The sequence below is a fragment of the Halictus rubicundus genome, chromosome 18, assembly GCF_050948215.1.
Source record: "Halictus rubicundus isolate RS-2024b chromosome 18, iyHalRubi1_principal, whole genome shotgun sequence".
Lineage (NCBI taxonomy): Eukaryota > Metazoa > Arthropoda > Insecta > Hymenoptera > Halictidae > Halictus > Halictus rubicundus.
Window position 1 is genome coordinate 8,656,329 of NC_135166.1, and position 19,695 is coordinate 8,676,023.

General features: G+C 35.7%; 1 protein-coding gene across 1 annotated transcript; it reads right to left on the reverse strand.

Annotated features, from left to right (window-relative positions):
* Positions 1 to 1,273: 1,273 nt before the first annotated feature.
* Positions 1,274 to 19,695, reverse strand: LOC143362829 (soluble guanylate cyclase 89Da-like). The gene is made up of 13 exons (XM_076803302.1): positions 19,039 to 19,695; positions 11,214 to 11,413; positions 7,093 to 7,286; positions 6,332 to 6,465; positions 5,660 to 5,896; positions 4,796 to 4,998; positions 4,376 to 4,483; positions 4,141 to 4,309; positions 3,857 to 4,000; positions 3,642 to 3,795; positions 2,580 to 2,689; positions 1,505 to 1,594; positions 1,274 to 1,434 (listed from the first exon to the last, which is right to left on the reverse strand). The coding sequence occupies exons 1-13, from the start codon at positions 19,501 to 19,503 to the stop codon at positions 1,324 to 1,326; spliced, it is 2,319 nt and encodes a 772-aa protein (XP_076659417.1). The 5' UTR covers positions 19,504 to 19,695; the 3' UTR covers positions 1,274 to 1,323.

A 19,695-nucleotide genomic window follows, 5' to 3' on the forward strand; every position in this document is an offset into this window, starting at 1 on the left:
CCGAATGATTCGAATGAGTTAAAAAAAATACAATATTTTTCAATTTTTTCAATATCTTTGCTGTTTTATATTCGATTATACTGTTGTCATAAATGTATAAAATCTACAGTCTACTAATAACACTGTAAGCATTTCTCTTTCTCGAAACACATACAACCACACACAACCACGCATACACACACTTTCAACCTTGGCGCTGGTCCAAATTGGGATACCCTCCCCTATATTCCAAATATGATTTTGTTGTCAAACAACACGTTCATCTACTAACAAAAATTGCTCTACTTGAGTCGTTTAATGCAAAAATGGTGCAAGTCAAAACAGTTGACCATTGGGTAACGAGGAATTAAGTTCAAAATCTACAGGAAAAAAAATCTTTTAATCCAAAAATGTCCGAAAAATGTTTTAATTCCTCGAAGGTATTGATTGTTAAGATCATTTCAACCACTTAATGTACACAATAATATTGAATTTTTGGTCAAAAAATGATCAGATTTTTTAAAAGTGAAAATTTAGTGTTTATACATAATTAAATTGAAAACAAATATTTTCAGTGGCGTAGCAGCTGTACTTTACCTGGGGGGGGAGGGGGGCGAGGCATGTTGTTTATTCGTACAGGTTTCTATACAAATATTAGAAACCGCCCGCGTCGAACGAGCGTGAAAAATTTGGTGAGTAAATATAACGGTCGCCCGTGTCCCAGACGAGCGCGTACAAAATTGCCAGTAAGACGCCTTCGTGTCTCTCACGGGAACGTATGCTAAGATGTTATGTAACTTTTTCCTTTACGAAAATGTTCTCCGGCAGCTTTGTTAAGGGGTTTTTAGCGAAAAATGCGGTCCAGTCAGAGCGCGGATACAGCGGACGGCTTCCGGCTCGGCGACAGATCCCGCTGAGCGTGGCGTTGGCATTGGCCGAGCCGAAATCCGTCTGGTGCAGCCGCGCTCTGATTGGCCCGTATTTATACGTTAATAGCTCCTTAACAAAGCCGCGGAGAACATTTCTGCAAAGGAAAAAGTTACTTAAAATGATCTCAGGAATCACCCCTATCAAGGAATTGCAATATTTTTGGGGCACCCTATATAAAAGACAATAATAACATGTCTCATGCAACCCACACTAAAATTATACTACGATTACATTATTTAATAACGATTAAACATTTGAGATCTGTTGTTAAACCGAACAGACAAATATTTCGATTTGCACCACTGACGCAATTAAACGGCTCATTTGATCTCGAGTAACGAACGTACTTGACCGTTTAATTGCTAAAGCGTGAAACACTGCGATTTGTTTTTAAACACAGCCATTCGCTTCGCGCTAAATGTCAGTAACTAGAAGTCCTTGGGGTTGTGTCGCTTCTTCGACCGCCAGTTGAACGTTCGTTTCCGCTATGTCGTATAACCAATAGGTCTCCATGTTGCCCTTTCCCTGCGGTTTAACAATCATTTTGATATCACGCGTTTCGCGACAAGGGAATCGGACTTTTTGCGATACGAACCTTTACAGAAACTACACCGCGTGAGTCAATGCTGTAACGATCTTCGGGTAATAGTGCTTTGGTGTCAGCCGAGATATGCACCTTGCCTGGCTGTGACATAGAATTTATGGGAACAATACAATGTTTATGCAATCTTATCGATAATTAAACGACTGTTGGACTTTTATCAGAAGTTTGGTAGTAAACTCAAGTTTATTTTTATGCTTTTTAGAGGATTTATACGCCTATGTAGGTGAGTGAGGAAAATCGATCTTCTAAATAAAAATTGTATAATTTGGTAGCCTTAGGTACCCTTGTATTGTATTTCCTGAAAATTTATTTAAAAATTCATTTTGACGTAATTATTGCACGTAATGTCATAATCCTGTTACAACGCTATTTAAATTACTTCTTCTAAACTAATGTTTTCAATGTTGACTTCAAATATTTCTGGAATGTCATGTCTTCTTTGAAACGTTCTAATTAATACCATTTGGAGTAAAAATCAAACGAATATCAAAGACAAACTTGCTTTACTAGTTCCAATGACTACTACTTTTCAGAAAATGAACATTTTCAATATCGGTTATGACAGAAGCTACTGTTTTATCCACTTGAGAAACATTCTCCTTTAATTCATTTATTTCTCACATTTTTAATTTTATTTATTTTTGTGTTAGAGACTTCAGAAAAAGATATTTTAGACGTTCAGAACAATTTTTCGAAAGCAATTGTTTTGAAAAACATTGTAAAGTATCATTTAATTGGATTTGTGAAGAAACTTGTTCTAAAAAATCAATTAAAAATATATACGGTTGTCCATAAAATATTTAAGACAAGTCACGCGAACAGACCCTTGTTGCTTGCCCTTGTGCTTAAAAATAATGTATTTTAATTATTCATAGATGAGAATTTGTATGAAAACTACGATTTTCCAGCATTTTAAAAATAGTAGATGTCGAAAAACATATATAAAATATTTCCTTAGAGGAAGTTTGTCCATCGTTTCGATCGATTCGAATCAATTTTTGATTAAGCTATTCAAGACATTCTACTTTATCTTTTCCTAGTCAAAATGCAGCAAAAGCGAACTCACCAAACTAGTTGATTGCATTCTTGACGCAGTATTCACCGTGTCTCCGAAGAAGCAATATCTTGGCACTTTGATGCCAACAACACCTGCCACAGCTGGTCCAGAATGAATTCCTAAGAAAGTAGAACACGTTTGTACGCGACTGCATTCGTGCTCTATCGAATCTCTCACATTTCTCATGAAGAACGTCAAAGATTTTTCGATCCGCGCGTCGACGTAACCTTTGATGATATAAAGTGGATCCAGAAAGATACTGAAAGTATTTGAATAATTTCCGATTCTCGAGAAATTGTCTATGTTGGAACTGTGATAATTTCGTTGAAAAAGAATAGTACATTAATTAATTTGGGCTCGTTTTAAATCTCGACGCCTCCACTTTCGCAGATCATCATTCATTTTTTCTGGAATATTTGTGCAGGATATAGTACGTGAAAAATTGGGAACACATTTTTGTTAAAAAATCCTATAAGTTGAATCGAAAATGCTACAAGTCTGTAAAAGCATAGAAAAATATTTTTTCTGAATCCGACACAGATTTGGAGATTGAATCTTCTCCTTTAAATCTACGGTGGTTTCAGTCACGACCTCGTAAATTTTTAAATATTTTTACAGATAAAGAAACCTTTTTCTTAATTCTTTATTTCCACCATTTTTAATTAAATTATTCTTAACGAAATTATCACAATTCGAAAATGAAAAACTTCTCGAGATGGGAAATTTAGTCTTCAAACACTTTCTGGATCCACTGTAGTTCGTATAAAATTTCACAGAAAAATACTGTCGCCATGTTATAAAACAGCGGATTTAGATAAATAGATTGCGGATTGTTAGGCAAATCTAAAAGTTATCTGCGTTTACTACAAGATACAGGAGATAAATAAACATTTATTTCTTAATCTTATTTTCCAAATAATGATACGTAAAACCACGACATTCATAAAATTTAAATTTTTAAAAGGCTTGAGACTCACATTTAACATGAAAGCTTTTAAGTTACGAAAAAATTAAACAATTAAACAATACATTTTACATTTAAACAATTAAATTGTTCACGTGCGAAATTACCTATTCGAATGTGTATATCAAGGCCGGAGGGCAATTTAAGCGATTGCACATGCTTTATCAATTGCAGCGAAACGTCTGCAATGTTCTGTGCATGATTTTCAGTCCTATCGGGTGCACCACTGGCGGCCATATAAATTCGACCAACTGTTTCCACCTGTCGGAACTCGTAACAATCAAACAACGCGTTACGAACACGGGAATGCCTGTGGAATTACCTTGTACACGTTGAATTGGTCCATTAAAGAGTCGAAACATGAAAAAACAGCATTCATCGACGAGACGATGTCCATTGCACCTTCGATGGTCGAGTAATCGAAATCGCAGAGCTCACAGAATAGAACGGAGATTGACTCGAATGACTATGGAAAACCGTCGAAATGAGCTCGTAAAATGATTTTTATCCGATTCATTTGATCGTATTTTTACCCGAGGATTAATAACGTAAGTAAAATGAATCTTCAGTTTCGTATTTCACTGCCACAAAATTGGTTCCTCATACCTCGCAAGTGCTCAAAGGGCACGCGCCAGTTCTCAAACGGTCGGCCACCGTCTGAGGGATCATAGAATATAAAAGTTCGTCACTTTTATTTTTCCAACGGTCCAGCAACGCGTAGCTGTTCTCTAACTCTGTCGATCGTTGCTCCGCTCTTTCGAACATCATTTCCAATCTAGAACGGACACAATCAAGTGGCAGATCATTGAATTTCACCCAAAATCGAAAAATGATATTGTACCTTCCGCAATGTTGCCATCCGGCCAGAAACATTTCCCGACTCAGGCCATGGGGGTTCAAATCGTTCAAGTACAGACCCATATTTAAAAGCTCGTCCAAACTGTTGATTCTGTTGGACCGTATTTTGTATTAACTTCATTGCATTATTATTCCCAGTTCAAAGAAATATTAGTTTTCAAAGGGGAGAATTAAAAATGCTTAAAAAATAGAATTCAACTTTTCGCCTAGCAAATTTTCCAACACCAGATTATATCAACAATATGCTTAAAAATCTTCTTTTAAACAATAATCCTATTCGGTCATGGATCAGAGCTTTCTAAAAGACTGGAGCTAATATTTGTTATTTAATTTAAATAATAAACGGATAAATACCGTCTGAGACACATTGCTATTTAGATAGAATGTTCTTCTTTGCACTTACAAGGGGCTACACAAGTAAATGATCGCCTTAATGTCGTCCAAGTATCTCATTTGACCCTTCAACAAAATGCTCCTAGCTCCCTGGCTCCCTCGTCTGTCTAAACTCGAGCTTGTACTTGCATTATTGTCTGGGTTTGATGTCGTATTTCCATCGATCGACCGAATCAGTTCTAATTCAAACATCACCGAATGCAGATACATTACCTGCGCAGGTGTACGCACATCATTATAGAGGTTGGCGATTTTATGAATAGGTATTGTATATCGATTAAGTAGGTTATCGGTACACGAGGATGCCTTTTATTCGAACGAAATTAAATGTGAAAGTATGGACTCTATATGTATACAGGGTGTCCTAGTATTGACGGTACAACCGTGGAGGGGGTAATTGTACATGAGAAAATCGAAAAGAAGGAATTGTAAGTCGAAAAGAAGGAATAACATTTTTTCGTTTGAGGCTTTGTTTTCGAGAAAATCGAGTTTAAAGATCTGTGGGGTTCGCGTGTTTTAGTATAGAGCTGCTCAACATGCCTATTATGTAGCGGGCAAGGGCGCCCGCTGATGCCCGTGGGCACAACTGCGGGCAAAGCTACGGGTAAGTAGCTTAGTTGAGTGGGGGAAGCCCGTAACACAGCCGTAGCTGGCCACGTAGCTGTGACAAAGCGCGTGACAAATACATGCAGCATTGCCCGCAGGGGCGTGGCTTCGTGCCCGCCGTTCTGTGTATTCCCAGGGCAAGAAAATGCTGCCCGTACGGGCAGCGCTGAACAGCTCTGCTTTAGTATATGGAGGAAGTAGAATTGTTTGGTCATGATCAGACGCGTCAGACAATTCCTATGGAGTAACATGAATAACTTTTCCTTACATTGCCCCACGTAAAGGAAATCCCTTTAGGCCTGCGCAATTTGAAGATATCTGTGATGTGTTTGTTCAGAATGGACGAGCTGCCGCCCCACGCCTGCAATAACCTTTCGCCGCCCCCAAGAACTCGCATATCCTTGTTTATCACAACTCCAAACGGGAAAAGTCTTAAGAGAAAGGTACAGGACACTGGTAATAACTCTTTCACCAGTGGCGTCTTTATTTTGTTATCCTTCGCGATCTAAAAACTTCGAACATTAGAACGTGAATTGTGACAACATATCGAAATAAGATTGTTTTAACCACTTTTTCTGCATTGACGATAATTGATTCAACTCTGATTCATTCGAACTTATTAAGTGATCTATTGGGGTCGATGCGGCCCCACTCAAACTGATGCTTATAATTATGTGTCACTATCAGAGTTACAACTATTTGTGGATTTAAATGAAATTTTACTATCTCACGTTTCTGTTTACCATTTCGATAGAGATGTTAGACATAAGTTAATTGGATCATTGCACTTCTGAAGTACATTTTGAATGTCAGTTATGGGTTAAGCGGCCTACAGACGATACGATTTATCGTACTTCACAGAAACAGAGATTTTGTTAACAATTGTCTTCGAAACTTTTGATATTTAACGCAATTGTAACGGAGTCACATAACTACTTACGTATTCACGATTGTCAAAATCGATTCGAAATTTAACCATCACATTCCTGGACCCTGGGATGTTATTTGAACTTTCTAATACCTTGATGTTCAGTTTTATTTTGTAAATGTCTTCCGCTATTTGAAATAGTTGACCTGTAGGACGTGCGCGGGCGAATTTGTACGAAATTATTAATACAAATGATTCAATTAAACATTTTTTACTGAATAAAATTGAAAATAGAAATGTTACAACTCGAAATGTAATTTTCTTATAAAAATACAGGGTGAGCTAGTAATAACTACTATCTAAAACAACTCGGAACCTATTGATTGTATCAAGACACTTTTCCATGAAATGTGTAGCATTTTACGGGACGCGTTGAATGATTATAATTTGAGTTTTTACATCTCATTTTTTCTGATATCAAGGTGACCGTCAGTTTTCTCAAAGACAATTCAAAGTCATCATATTATAGATCGCTGAATTCGTCTTTTTATTGGAAACAATGTGTTATTAACAGAAAGGTACGTTGACTTTGAAAGTACTCAGGGTCACCTTGATAACTCAAAAAAATGAGATATAAAAAAATCAAATTGTACTCACTCGGTCCGTCCCTTAAAATGTTACATTATTCGTTACAAAGTTTTTTGGTACAACTAATATTTATCGAGTTATTTGAGATACCTAGCAGTTCTTACTGACTCACCCTGCACAAGAAGTAAACGATAACAAAGTTTACGAACGCATAATATGTTCTCGTGAAAATTAACACGTCTTACCCATGAAATAATGTGTGAAACCTTGCCTAGTACTCCGATAAACTAACACTACACCATCCTTGTCGACGTGTGTAGTATACATCGAAGGGCTTTTCATTTTTGGATAGGTGAATCTCATTTGCATGTGAATGTTGTCGACGCTTTGTAAAAAGTCGCAGAAATAACGACCGGTGGCCTTTATTGTGTAAACATACCTGCAAAAATAACAAAACGGTTTTCTGAAGGTGGCTTCAAAGTAATCTAACTTCTCTCTTTGCACTTTCCGATGTATAAATGTATCTGCCTCTGTGTGCAGCGTCTGTAAAACGATTTATTTACACACGCAGTTCTGTGTATAGTTGTAAAAATATAACTTATTCTACAAACAATTTTTAATTGGATGTGAATGGATTATTCAAAACTTTTATTTCAGTTTACGAAAACGTAAAAAATTATTATATATATTGTTATCTATTACCGTATATATGTTAAATTTGTTAATAAATTAACAAATCGTGTAGAACATTTAATGCTCTTTACCTTCGGGTAATTTTCACTCTCCAGTTGGAAGTAGCTGACAAGATCGGGTTACACCTGACACTTATCGCTTTTCTTACATCAATTATTAAGTAATTGAGACAATGTGTGTTACAGATTAAAGAGTATAACGAAATATTTTGTCTCGTTTGATTCAGAAAATACGCGTTTGCTTGCTCGAAAATGCAAATCTTATATTCAATCAATACTAATGAAACGTTCAACGATTCGTGGTCGTTGTCAGTGATAATACTGTATCATCTTTAGCCTCTAACAATATACACAATGTCTACTAATAGCTTATTGAGCTAGCTAGTTGATATAATTATCAAAAGTGGATCCACTTACATAAACTAATTTCAATCGCATTCTTTAACGTATTTAATTGCTAAAATATACTTTACCACCTCTTAATTGTTATCATAATATGCATCCGTATTAAAACTTCCAACTTGCTTTCAATTAGTGAAAATAATTAAAACAAGTCGTGTGGATTTTGTACATCCGCGAGAAAAAAGAGTAGATAAAATTTCAAGCGACAGGAAACAATAAAAGAATTTAAGAATATCTGTGTATTGTAACGCATATAAAAATCGTACAATTTTTAAGAGGTCCTTGCAAATTGCAGAGTTGGGCAGTATCCGAATAAAAAATTATTTGAATAGCTTTCAGGTACAGATACTCTGTATCTTTTGTTTTTATTCGATGTCGGATGAATCGCGAGAAGTTATCTGTATCTTTATTCGTCGAGCGTCTGGTTTCGAGATTTGTATTCGACCTGCCTCTCGGATGATTTTCTGGCTATCTTCGGGATTTATTCGAGAGTCGGATACAACGCCACCATTTATTCGACGGATTTATTTGTAGAAACTCGGTGACGCCGAGTGTCCGACCGATTTTAGTCGACGAATAAAAATAAATTTCAGAATGTATTCGAACTCAGATGTCGCGGCGAAATTTATCCGTAACTTTTATTCGTTATTTGAAGCTCGATTTGGCCAGACGATTTATTTGAGGATTTATTCGTGACGAGTATTTGGCAGAGATGAAAATCAGATGTATCTTTTATTCGAAATTTGATTCGAAGCTCGGATAGCCGACTCGGAAAGCTAGGATGACCTTTTTATAGAAGAACGAAACATGTGTTACTTTCTTTTGGCTGCAGGTGTGCGTTGTTTTCAACAAATGCAATTTTTTCATAGAAGGGAACTTTTTAAAAATTTGCAAAAAAATGAGAATATAGCCCCAAGTGTCCTCTTTACAGACCTCTTTTTAAAAAGATGAACATTTTAAAATTGACGAAATTAAAATGATCTGAAGCGAATGCTGCATCGCGATATACAGCCTTGGACGGCCGGACACTGTGCTGGGTCAAGAAATTTCGTGACATTTTACAATAAATGTTGAACCGTAAGACAGATCAGGATGAAATTTGCAGTAAAATTCATTAAAAATTATGCCTATCCACTGATAATTGTCGTCATAAATATATATTTTCAGTAATAATTTTTTAATTCATTGTTTCAATTTTATTGTCTTAAAATAATATTGCAAATGGTTAACTTGTTATTTATTTAGTATAGTTCCAGATAATTTAAATCATCGAAGTCTTTGATTCTAAATTTCTGCATTTTTTACAGAATCGGTAATTCAGAACTGTAGACAGAAAAATGCATTCATTACATTACAAAATTTATTTGTTTAAACAACCGTTTAAGTAATAAAAATGTATTGGTTTAAACAACCGTTTAAGTAATAAAAATGTATTGGTTTAAACATTTGTTTCAATAATAAAAATGTGTTTGTTTAAACAATTGTTCAAATAATAAAAATTTATTTGTTTAAACAACCGTTTAAGTAATAAAAATGTATTGGTTTAAACATTTGTTTCAATAACAAAAATTTATTTGTTTAAACAATCGTTTAAATAATAAAAATGTATCGGTTTAAAGATCTGTTTAAATAATAAAAATTCATTTATTAAACAGTCAATTTAAATAATAAACATTTACCTATGTAAACATCTGTTTAAATAATACAAATCTATTTGCTTAAACAATCGTTTAAATAATAAACATATATGTGTTTAAACAGTCATTTAAATAATAAAAATTCATTTGTTTAAACAATCGTTTAATTAATAAATAGTGTTCGAATATTAATGGGAGTCACTATACCATAGTGTAAGTATTACGACTTGGCAACGTCGCTCGGTCTTTTATTCGAACTTCGAATACAATTACGAATAAAAGATACATGTGATTTTCATCTATAAAGATACATTTTGAGTTGCGAGTATCTGCCGAAATTCACCGTCGAATAAGTGGTGGCGCTGCCTCGAACTCTCGAATAAAAGTCAAAGATACTTTGCAACTCATCAGCTGTATCTTCGAATAAATTCTCTCAAATAAATTCTCGCCGCCAGAGGCGTCGAATACGCATAGCCGTTACTTCGCGATTCAGATGACCCATGGAAGACAAATGAAAATCGTGAAAAGTATCTGACGGATAAACTGTGGTGAATATGTATCCGAGAGATATGAGTTCGAATAAAAGATATCTTTCAGTTGTTTGTATTCGAAATTTTAAAATAAATTTTTGCCCAACTCTGCTTGCAAAGGACCTACAATCTTCGAATCTGTGGTGAGTTAAGCCACGAAAAATATTTTCCAATGTGTTTACAGAGATTTCAATTTTTAGTTTCCTGAGGAAAAATGGATACTGGCTTTCCCGTCTGCCAGAAAATGAACAATGTTCTTCGAAAGTAGTACAGTAAAGTCTTGATCTAAGCCGGACGGAGCTGTACGACTTTAGTCAGTTCGCCTACTCCCTCGGTCACCGAGCAGTGTAAAGTGTAAACATGCCGCGAAATCCGATACCGGGTCGGGTATATCGGTGTGAGCCAGTACTAATCCAATTACAAAGCTTCTTTATTTTTCTCAATTTTTTTATGGGACATTTACCAACTTGTCCGTGGCATTTTTCTGATTAAGATAACGCTAAACACGATACAATTTGAACTGTATTTAGTGATTCAATTGACGGCATGTACATAGTGCGCCTTCGGGCGCGCAGTCTGTGTTTACCATGCGCTATTCTTTTCTACGTTCGGCGCGGTCGATGATGTCACAAAAAAATGGTAGCTCTACACGATCCATGCCCCGGAGCACGGGCCCGAGGATCCGACTTAGATCAAGACTTTACTGTAGCTTCAAGCTTTAACCTATTTGCATCATTAGCGTATATAGACGCTCAATTTTCCTGGTCATTATCACCGGAGCGAATATATACGTTCAATTTTCCTGGTCAAATATAATAAAAAAAAAGTTTGGTAATGAAGGCCTTCTTTTCATATTTCCTTATGATGCAAATGGGTTAAAATGAGTCCAAGTTTATTCTTGTACTATTTTATTTTGTGAAATGACCATTAGTTAAATACCGACAATTTTTCCAAAGTCGGAAGAGTTGAAATACTTTTTGTTGTCACTGTTTATTGAAATTAATAAGGATTTTTATTAAAGATCGGTAGTGTAAGTATAGGTATTAGTAGATTTTTTTATTTGTACGCTGACTCGGAGATTTCGACGAAGTTGATTGGCACTTACCCTAAGTTGCTAAAATATCTTACGAAACATTTTCCGAAGAATCGCATCACATTATCTATAGAATCTTCGTTCAATGCTGCCAACGCCGCTGCCAAGTTGGTCATAAGATCGTCAGGGTATATTTGTCGCGTGTTGAAAACCATGTGCTTGCAATCAGCTTTTTCCAGAACTTGCAGCCAAACTTCTTCGCCATACTCCAACTGTAACGAAAAGTTTATCTTCAATAGCAGAATTTCGTCTGAAAATAATAATTTCCTCCATAACCAAACTGCAAATTTTATGCATTTGCCAAAAATGACTGCACGGAACACAAAACTGTAATGGCTAGACTGCGGATCTTTGTGCAACAACTCAATTGTAAGAAAACGAAATTAAATAAAATTGTACTTTTTCTTTTAATAATTTCTTGATACGGCGGAAATAGCAATTCTTCCAATGGCTTCACAGTTTCGTATTTTATAAATTCAGTTTTTCATTACCAGACGGGTTTAACAATTTTTTTATGAGTTACGGAAACTCGTTTCACGCAGTTACTGGGCCGTGAAATGTTTGCATCGATTGTGTTCGCAAAAAATCCAATATATCTACACGAGAGAATCTGCTCGAAAATGCAAAAACGAGGAGTTTTCTGGTTCGGTTCAGACCTTCTCACCCCAGAATTCATGATCGATTTTCAATAGAAGAAAGTGAGAAATCCAAGAGAAGAGGATATAAAAGGAGAGAACGTGTCTATTGGTCGCAAGGGAATTTCTCCTTTCCACCCCTCTGTTTCTCGTGAAAAACAAACGCTAAGTGTTGTACGCTACCTTTCAAACGAGATTAATACGATTCGTTCGTGATACGAAATACGTGTAAAGCTTAGTAGCATTAAACGTATTTCATGAAAAATGTATTTCATGTATGTAGAACGCACGACGGTATGAATAAAAGATTCACTTTATCGTTTATGATCAAAGGTAATTCGTGTTTCACATAAATAATTCAGAATCTTTCTCTTAGTTTTACGTTAGCTAATTTTTCATGCTCTCATGGATTTAGTATTTAAATAATGATGCAATACGAGAAAAGTTTTTCATTACAATTTATTTTCCGTTTTACCTTCATGAATGTACAATCGGTCACAAAAATATTCGGACACCACTATAGTTTTGACTATTATAGTTCGTACTTCAGAAAATGCAATAAAAACAAAAAGAGGTTTCACGTATATTACTATGCAGTGTATAGTTACCAAAAACATAAGAGATATTTATTTACGATAAGTGATTACATAAATAATACAAGAAAAATGGAAAGTACGCTCATTTTCATGTCACGAAAATATTCGGACACTTGCTATACTTCTCAAGTTTCCAGGTTCCAGGAACTGACTGAAACAATGTTTGTAAACATATCATTCATACTATGTACAGAGTATGTTAGAGATCGAATATTTGTCAGTCTTGCTCAAAATTTGTGCGAAACGGATCGGAAAAGTAAGAACACGTCGTTTGATATGCGACAATTAGTCATTTTTCATCGGGAAAGGGGGAAATCGATTCGCAAAATTGCAAATTTCCTCTCCATAATTAGGAGAATCAAATGTGATCCTCGGATAAGTGCTCCAAAGTTAGCAGCTGAATTAAATAATGACCGTGGAATATCAGTGCATCCGGAAAACATAAAAAGAGTGTTACGATCAGAGGGCCATAATGGAAGAATAGCTCGAAAAAGCCGTATATTAACGCGAACAACAGGATGAAGAGACTGTTGCGAACGTTAACTAATGGCGCTGGTTTGTATGAAAAACGTTCTAAAAGTGCGTAACAATAAATTTAATAAAAACAACTGAGAACGTACAAAGTTCAATGCCAAGTTCTAAGCAAAGGTTATAAGGTTTAAGTCCGTACAAATGTTAAAATGTTCTTAACCTAACGAAGGTTCGTAGCGTTCTGGTCCTAGTTCATCTGGAATTCCTTACCATAGCTCGGGAAGAGATAACTTCTTTGGTAGGGATAACCAGGGGACGAATCACCAGTTTGGGGCGTAATCCAAAAACTGTGCAACGCTTACTGACTCTGTGGTTTCATTCTCTCACGGAGCCTCGGAGGACGCTGCACAAAGATTCCTTGTTTCAAGGATCTTTCCCCGAAACTGGTGTCGCCTTTCCGCTGAGTGTGGGCCTGCGATGCGTCAATTGTCATTGAGTGGGATACGGCTGGTCTGTTTTCCCATTTCGAAACAGGACACTTAACTTTCAGCCGTACCCAAGTCCGTAATAAATTCTTAGGGTCAAGCATACCAATAAAGAACTCAAAAATGACAGTGTTCCACTCGATCGCAACGAAGACCCAGACACGATTTTAATTTTCGCGGACGAGTCCTTTAATATTTATGGAAGCGATTATGGTAACCGTGTAGCCGTATGTTGTATGAGCGAGTGTGAGAGTGTGAGGGAGAAAGACCAGAGTAGGAATTGCGACAGACAGGTGTCGCATAATAGCCATTAGCAACACCTAACCAAATTGTGCACGCATTACATCGGCATTCTGTGCGAGTGCGAGAGATTGCGGCGAACCTTTGTAGTGTACAGACGTTCCCTAATAAAGTTGTTAAGAGCACCACACGATGGACGAATTAGAGTATGGCGGAAATCGAAAGAAGAATTAAGCCGAGACATTTGCAGCCGACTGTGAAACACGGTGGTGGCTCTGTGATGGTGTGGGGCTGTATTTCGGCCCATGGAGTAGGCGAATTAGTTATTATCGACGACATCCTCGATAAAAATAGGTATCTGCACATTTTGCAAAACAATTTTTAAAAAAGTGCTGATAATATGGGACTTGAAAGTGGGATGAAATTTTATCAGGATAACGACCAAAAGCACAAATCGCGTATTGTGCAAGAATTCTTATTATACACTTGCAAGAATGTCCTCCACCCACCACCGCAATCGATCAACTCCCATAAACAATAAAGACGAACTAAAAAGACTTCTGCGAGAAGAATAGCTACGTATTGGGCAAGATTATTTACAAAGAATAATTTGTAATATGCTAACGCGTTTACGGCATGTCATAAAACATATGGGATATCCAACAAAATATTAATTTATAAAAATAAGATTTATATATAGTAGTAGTAGTAGTTAAGCTTAGTTTTGATAGTGTCCGAATATTTTCATGACATGAAAATGAGCGTACTGTCCATTTTTCTTTTATTATTTATGTAATCACTTATCGTAAATAAATATCTCTTATGTTTTTGTTAACTACACACTGCATAGTAACATACGTGAAACCTCTTTTTGTTCTTATTGCATTTTCTGAAGTATGCACTATAATAGTCAAAACTATAGTGGTGTCCGAATATATTCGTGACCGACTGTATTTTATTTTTAAAAGAATGAACATGTGTTTCAGTTGTTGATAAAGGACAGCAGCAGGTTAATATTATTTTTAATTGAACGAAAAGTACTCAAATGAATTGAGATGATAAATTGATACGCGTGTGAAATGTGAATTTTATAAGAACAATAAATTTCGAATTATACGTTTAAGGTGCAGAATCGTAACGTCGGATAATAAATGTACGATAAATTGTCACGATAAATTGTCATGATAAATTGATTGGCACGATCAAGCCGGTCTCTGGCTCTCCATAGAATAATCAATGTTTCTCCTAACGTAACGACTCTAATCACGAAAATGAATATGGTCCCCACACCAATAAAACCTATAGCGATTCAATATACCAAATAGTCACGCGAATTTCCCAAAGCAGATCATTATAGTTTAATAACTGAATCTTAGGTGGCTTCCAGTCACGTGTGCGTGTCGAATGAGCGCTGCGTTCATAAACGAGCCCCTGCCATTAGTGCGATCATTAACCATATGTTCAGTCTAACTTGGTAATGTAAAAGCACTCGGATTAAGCATGTTTGTTGATACTTTCTGGTTGCTCTAAACTCAGAATTCCATACTCCAAAAATGTGTTTATTAAATGTGTTTGAAATAAAATACTAAACCATTTGCTGCATCCGATATGCACTACATTAGTTATTTAAAATGTTTTTAGATTTAATTAAAAGATTTAAAAAACATTGATTCAAGAGATACTAATGAATTTGTTTAACAATTGTGTCCGTTAGTAGTTTAAATTAACCTATAATGCAACTTCCACGTTCTTTGCAGTCTGATTAGTGTCTAACGAGGACAACAAAATTTAACTAACAAAGAATCAAAAATACTTGAATATTCTCAATCGTTATACAATGGATCCAAAAAGAGAAATTGTCGATATTTGGAATGTGATACTTTCGTTTAGAAAAATAATATGACAATATATCTGGCTTCATTTTAAAGTCATTTAATCATTTTAAAGTTGAGATCTGTCAGAATTGTAGAAATTGTAGGCCTTTAATACTTAATAACTTGTTGTGGAATATTTGATTAGGAGCGAATAAACCGCGTGTGACAATGGCACATAAAATAAAATCAACAGGTGTTCTTAAGTACCGGAAGAAGTATTCTATTTTTAAAACTTTACAGTACAATTAAGGTGCTGCACTGAAAGGAAGTCTGTGTCCATTCATATTCAGATATCTCGTTTAGCGCGTATGTACCTTCAAACCATTTCCTTCGCGGATTACGTGACGTCTTTATTAAACGACTCATTATTTGTAGACGTCGTGATAAATAACGAATTTTCACGACGGTTTAAAAACACACTACAGTAAACACGAGCTTCGGAAATCCAGCTTAACGTACTGTATTGTAGCATTAGGAGAGCAATTTTTCCAAAACTGTAATTTTCTTGTCACTCTACTGCCAAATGACGTCGATTCATTGACCCGAGAGAAGACTTGGGACATTTATTTCCGCCACAGCGTCCAAAGAATCTGAATTTACAATAACTATCGAAAACTGATAGAAATCTTCGAATTGAAACCAAAGTAGCCAAAATATTCCGAGAAAATTTCAACATAAGCGAGTTCCTCCTGTAATTATCCTGGAGATCCTACCAAGTTTCACATAAATTTCATGTATATTCCGATACTATTGTATAACACCATAAATCATTTTCTTATCAGGTAAATTGTTATATTAAAGGACTTTTAGACAACGTAATAAATCATTTGTTCTCAGAGAAATTTGCGATCTTTATACTCTATTACCGATACGAAATTTTCATCTTTTTACAGTAAGGGATATTTCTCATCAGAGAAGAATAATATGTAGTGAATCAAAAAATACTAGAACACTAAATACCCAATTCTCGAAAAATTGCCTACATTTAAACTGTGATAATTTCGTAAAAAACACGTCATTAAATCTGGACTCAGTTTAAAGCTAGAAGCATTTAGTTTCATAATCCATCGTTCATTTTATTCTAAGATTTTTTTCATGATGTACTGGACGAGTAACTAAGGACGCGTTTTTTCTCGAAAATGCTATACATTCAAACGTGTGTGGAACCTTTGAAAAATTTGTCTCGTAATTGAAACTTTCATCGATTTAAAGATTGAAGTTTCCCCTTTACAACGACACCTTAAAAATCGATATACGATTTTTTTTTATCGTTTTATCGAGCTTTAAATGAGAGCTGTGCCGCCAAATTTGCAATAGTATAAGTTACACTATGAGGGCTTTGCACGACCCGAACTTGTTCCTCATTTTTATTCCATAAAATAGTGAAAAAAATCGTACATCAACTTTTAAGAAGAGGGTTGTAAAAAAAAGCTTGAATCTTTAAATCTGTAGCAGTTTCTGTAGCAGAATTTGCCACCTGTTCATGTAAAATCATGTAAAAATATTTTAGAGAAAAATTAATAAGAGAATTGGAAAAGTTTAAATAGTTTTGGGTTCACTGGACACACAGTATAATTTATCTACAGTAGTATATACAGTATATATGTATTCTAGAAGAACGTGAATGTAATTCGATCATGACACTCCTGAATCTGGAGCACACTTCGCTGCGTCGGGATCAAGATTCTCGAGGTACATATATGCACATTCGCATGCTACACTTGATATTCATTAAAAATGTTCAATCGCGAGCCACTGAAATATAATCGAATCTAACAAGATAAAAAGTGTCAATTACATTCAAAGGAACTTTCATTACCAGTTTAATTGGCGCGAATTGAATTGATTAGGATTAATTATATTGGTTGTGCACGTGCTTTCCATTTTGCTCGTGTCTATTCTCTTTCTCCTCTCGAGTTTCTTCTCACTATCGTTCGGTTGCTTCATTTAGGGTCAATGAATTATTGTATTTACCACATTTAAGTCTCTATTCCGAATTTTCTATTTGTATATTTATCTTAAAATTTCGTAACTCTTTCGTTTGAAGTTTCAAACGAACGAAAAAAATTTTAAAGACATGTTTAAATTGTGAATAAATAGTAATTGGGCGAATTAACTCATTGCCACTTTCTTTTCTTCATGGGTACTTAGGGTGAGGAACCTAATTACAGTGGGGGTACCAATTACTGTGCCTATATTAATTATGCTTATTTTTAAAGCATAACGAATATTTAAAAAGATATATATATATATATCTTTTTAAATATTCGTTATGCTTTAAAAATAATATATATATATATATATATATATATATATATATATATATGTAACATATACATTAACTGATTTTAGTGAAAAAAATTTAATATCTCTTTTTTAATATTCTTTTTATGTTTTAAAAATAAGTATAATTAATATAGGCACAGGAATTACACCACAGTAATTGGGTTCCTTACCCTACAATGATTGGAACTTTTTCGGCTTTATAATAATTTTCTAGAAGAGAATCAAAATTGACGATGGCGTTATGTGACGTTTCGTCAAAATATGGCAAGAAATGAACGTACGACTCGTCGATGGTAGAAACAAATAAAGAATATAGACGACAATCTTTGTAAGTAAAGAACGTGACAAAAAAAATCAATTTTTATCGCAGTGCAACAATTGTGGAATAAAGTATCTGAAATCCATCATTTTGATGGGTCAAGTAGTTCCAGCAGTTGCTCGGTATGTTTTACGTAGGAAAAAGTTACGCTTTGTCTAAAGTTACTGTTAAATATCAAACATATCGTACACATCAACCTGACGCAACGGAAGTTCGATTTCCATCTCTCTGCGTTCTCCAATTACCTTTACAACAAATACAAACAAATAGCAGTTCGTTTTCGATTTTCCTACCTCCTCCATTTGCTTTTATGCCGTGCAACTTTTTTCAGTCCCAGGGTAGTTGTTCCAGTTACTGTGCTGTTAAGCTAACTTTTTAATTCATGAATTAATGAATTATTTTATTTCAATTTCATCTGCTCTTTTATATTGATTCTCAAACTCTCTCTTTTTGTCCGAATACTTTTTTCAAGTTACAAATGTTGACATTTCACAATAATGTAATTGAAATAAAAGGAAGGTTTTGGTCTCAATTAGTGTGTCTTATGCAGTGTAACATATACAATGTATACCTTATATAGTGTAAATTATGTCAATTATCTATTTATTTAGTTCTGTTAAATAGGCGTTCCTTTTCTGATAAGTTGAATCTAATTAATCTAACAGTTGAATCTAATTAAACAAAATTGTTTCTCTATATATTTTTTTAAGTTAATTTTTACTGCTCATTTAAATACGAAAGCGCACTAATATGGACGAAATATGGAAGTACTTTATGTTACGGGGAGAGCAATCAGGGTAGACAAAAATCGGGAGAGGAACGAAAATAGGGGTAGCGTAACAAGCAACCGAATGGAAATGTAATGAGAAGTATCCAGGCAACCGGTGGAAGCGTAACGTCGACACGTGCATGCGTTGCATAGTTGTATTACCTGGACGAAGTGCTGCACGCTCTCCAACAGCATGCCGTACATTGTTCCGGCTGTGTTCCCGCGGGCTCGTTTCACCTGGCGTTGTTTGCATTCGCGAGAAACGCGGCCCGTACCCAGAAAATCGGAAAAATCGTGAAAACCGGCGTCTCTGGATAGACGTTTGATCGCGGCATCACCTGTCGCATCGTCGCAACGGCTCCGCGCGTCGCACCGGCGGCGTTTTCGAGTCAAGCGTTTCACGTCATGCGTGCAGGTCGCGTCGCCGTTTCGACGGTATTCTGTTGGTCCCTTTGCGGTGATCAGGAGTGAGACTGTTTCGGTTCGACGATGCGACCAAGTTTGAGTTTCGGCCGTGCCGCCGGGGGTAACTCGGCACAGGAAGGGTGGCTGCGCGATCTCTGCGCAGGCCCCGGTCCCTTTCCCGAGACTTTCAACACCTGATTGCGCTACGTGGATAACCACCATAGAACATTTTCAAATTCTAAGCTGCGCTCCGCGACGATACTAATCCTCCTATAACATGGTACTCTTTTAGAGTGGTTTACATGTGGTGGGCTGAGAATCATAGCATTGTAAGCCAGTGGCACAAGTTTCATTCCAATATGTGTCATCATCTATTAGCTACGAGCTTTGAAAGATGATATAATAAAAAACTGA

Bases quoted from the DNA above. Each gene is read 5' to 3' on its own strand.
- LOC143362829 (XM_076803302.1), bottom strand. From the start codon at position 19,503: ATGGTGGTTATCCACGTAGCGCAATCAGGTGTTGAAAGTCTCGGGAAA. The intron at 6,466-7,092 runs GTAAGACGTGTT...CACGTCCTACAG, and splicing joins TTTCACACATTATTTCATGG to GTCAACTATTTCAAATAGCG. The intron at 2,690-3,641 runs GTAATTTCGCAC...CTACTTTCTTAG, and splicing joins TGATATACACATTCGAATAG to GAATTCATTCTGGACCAGCT.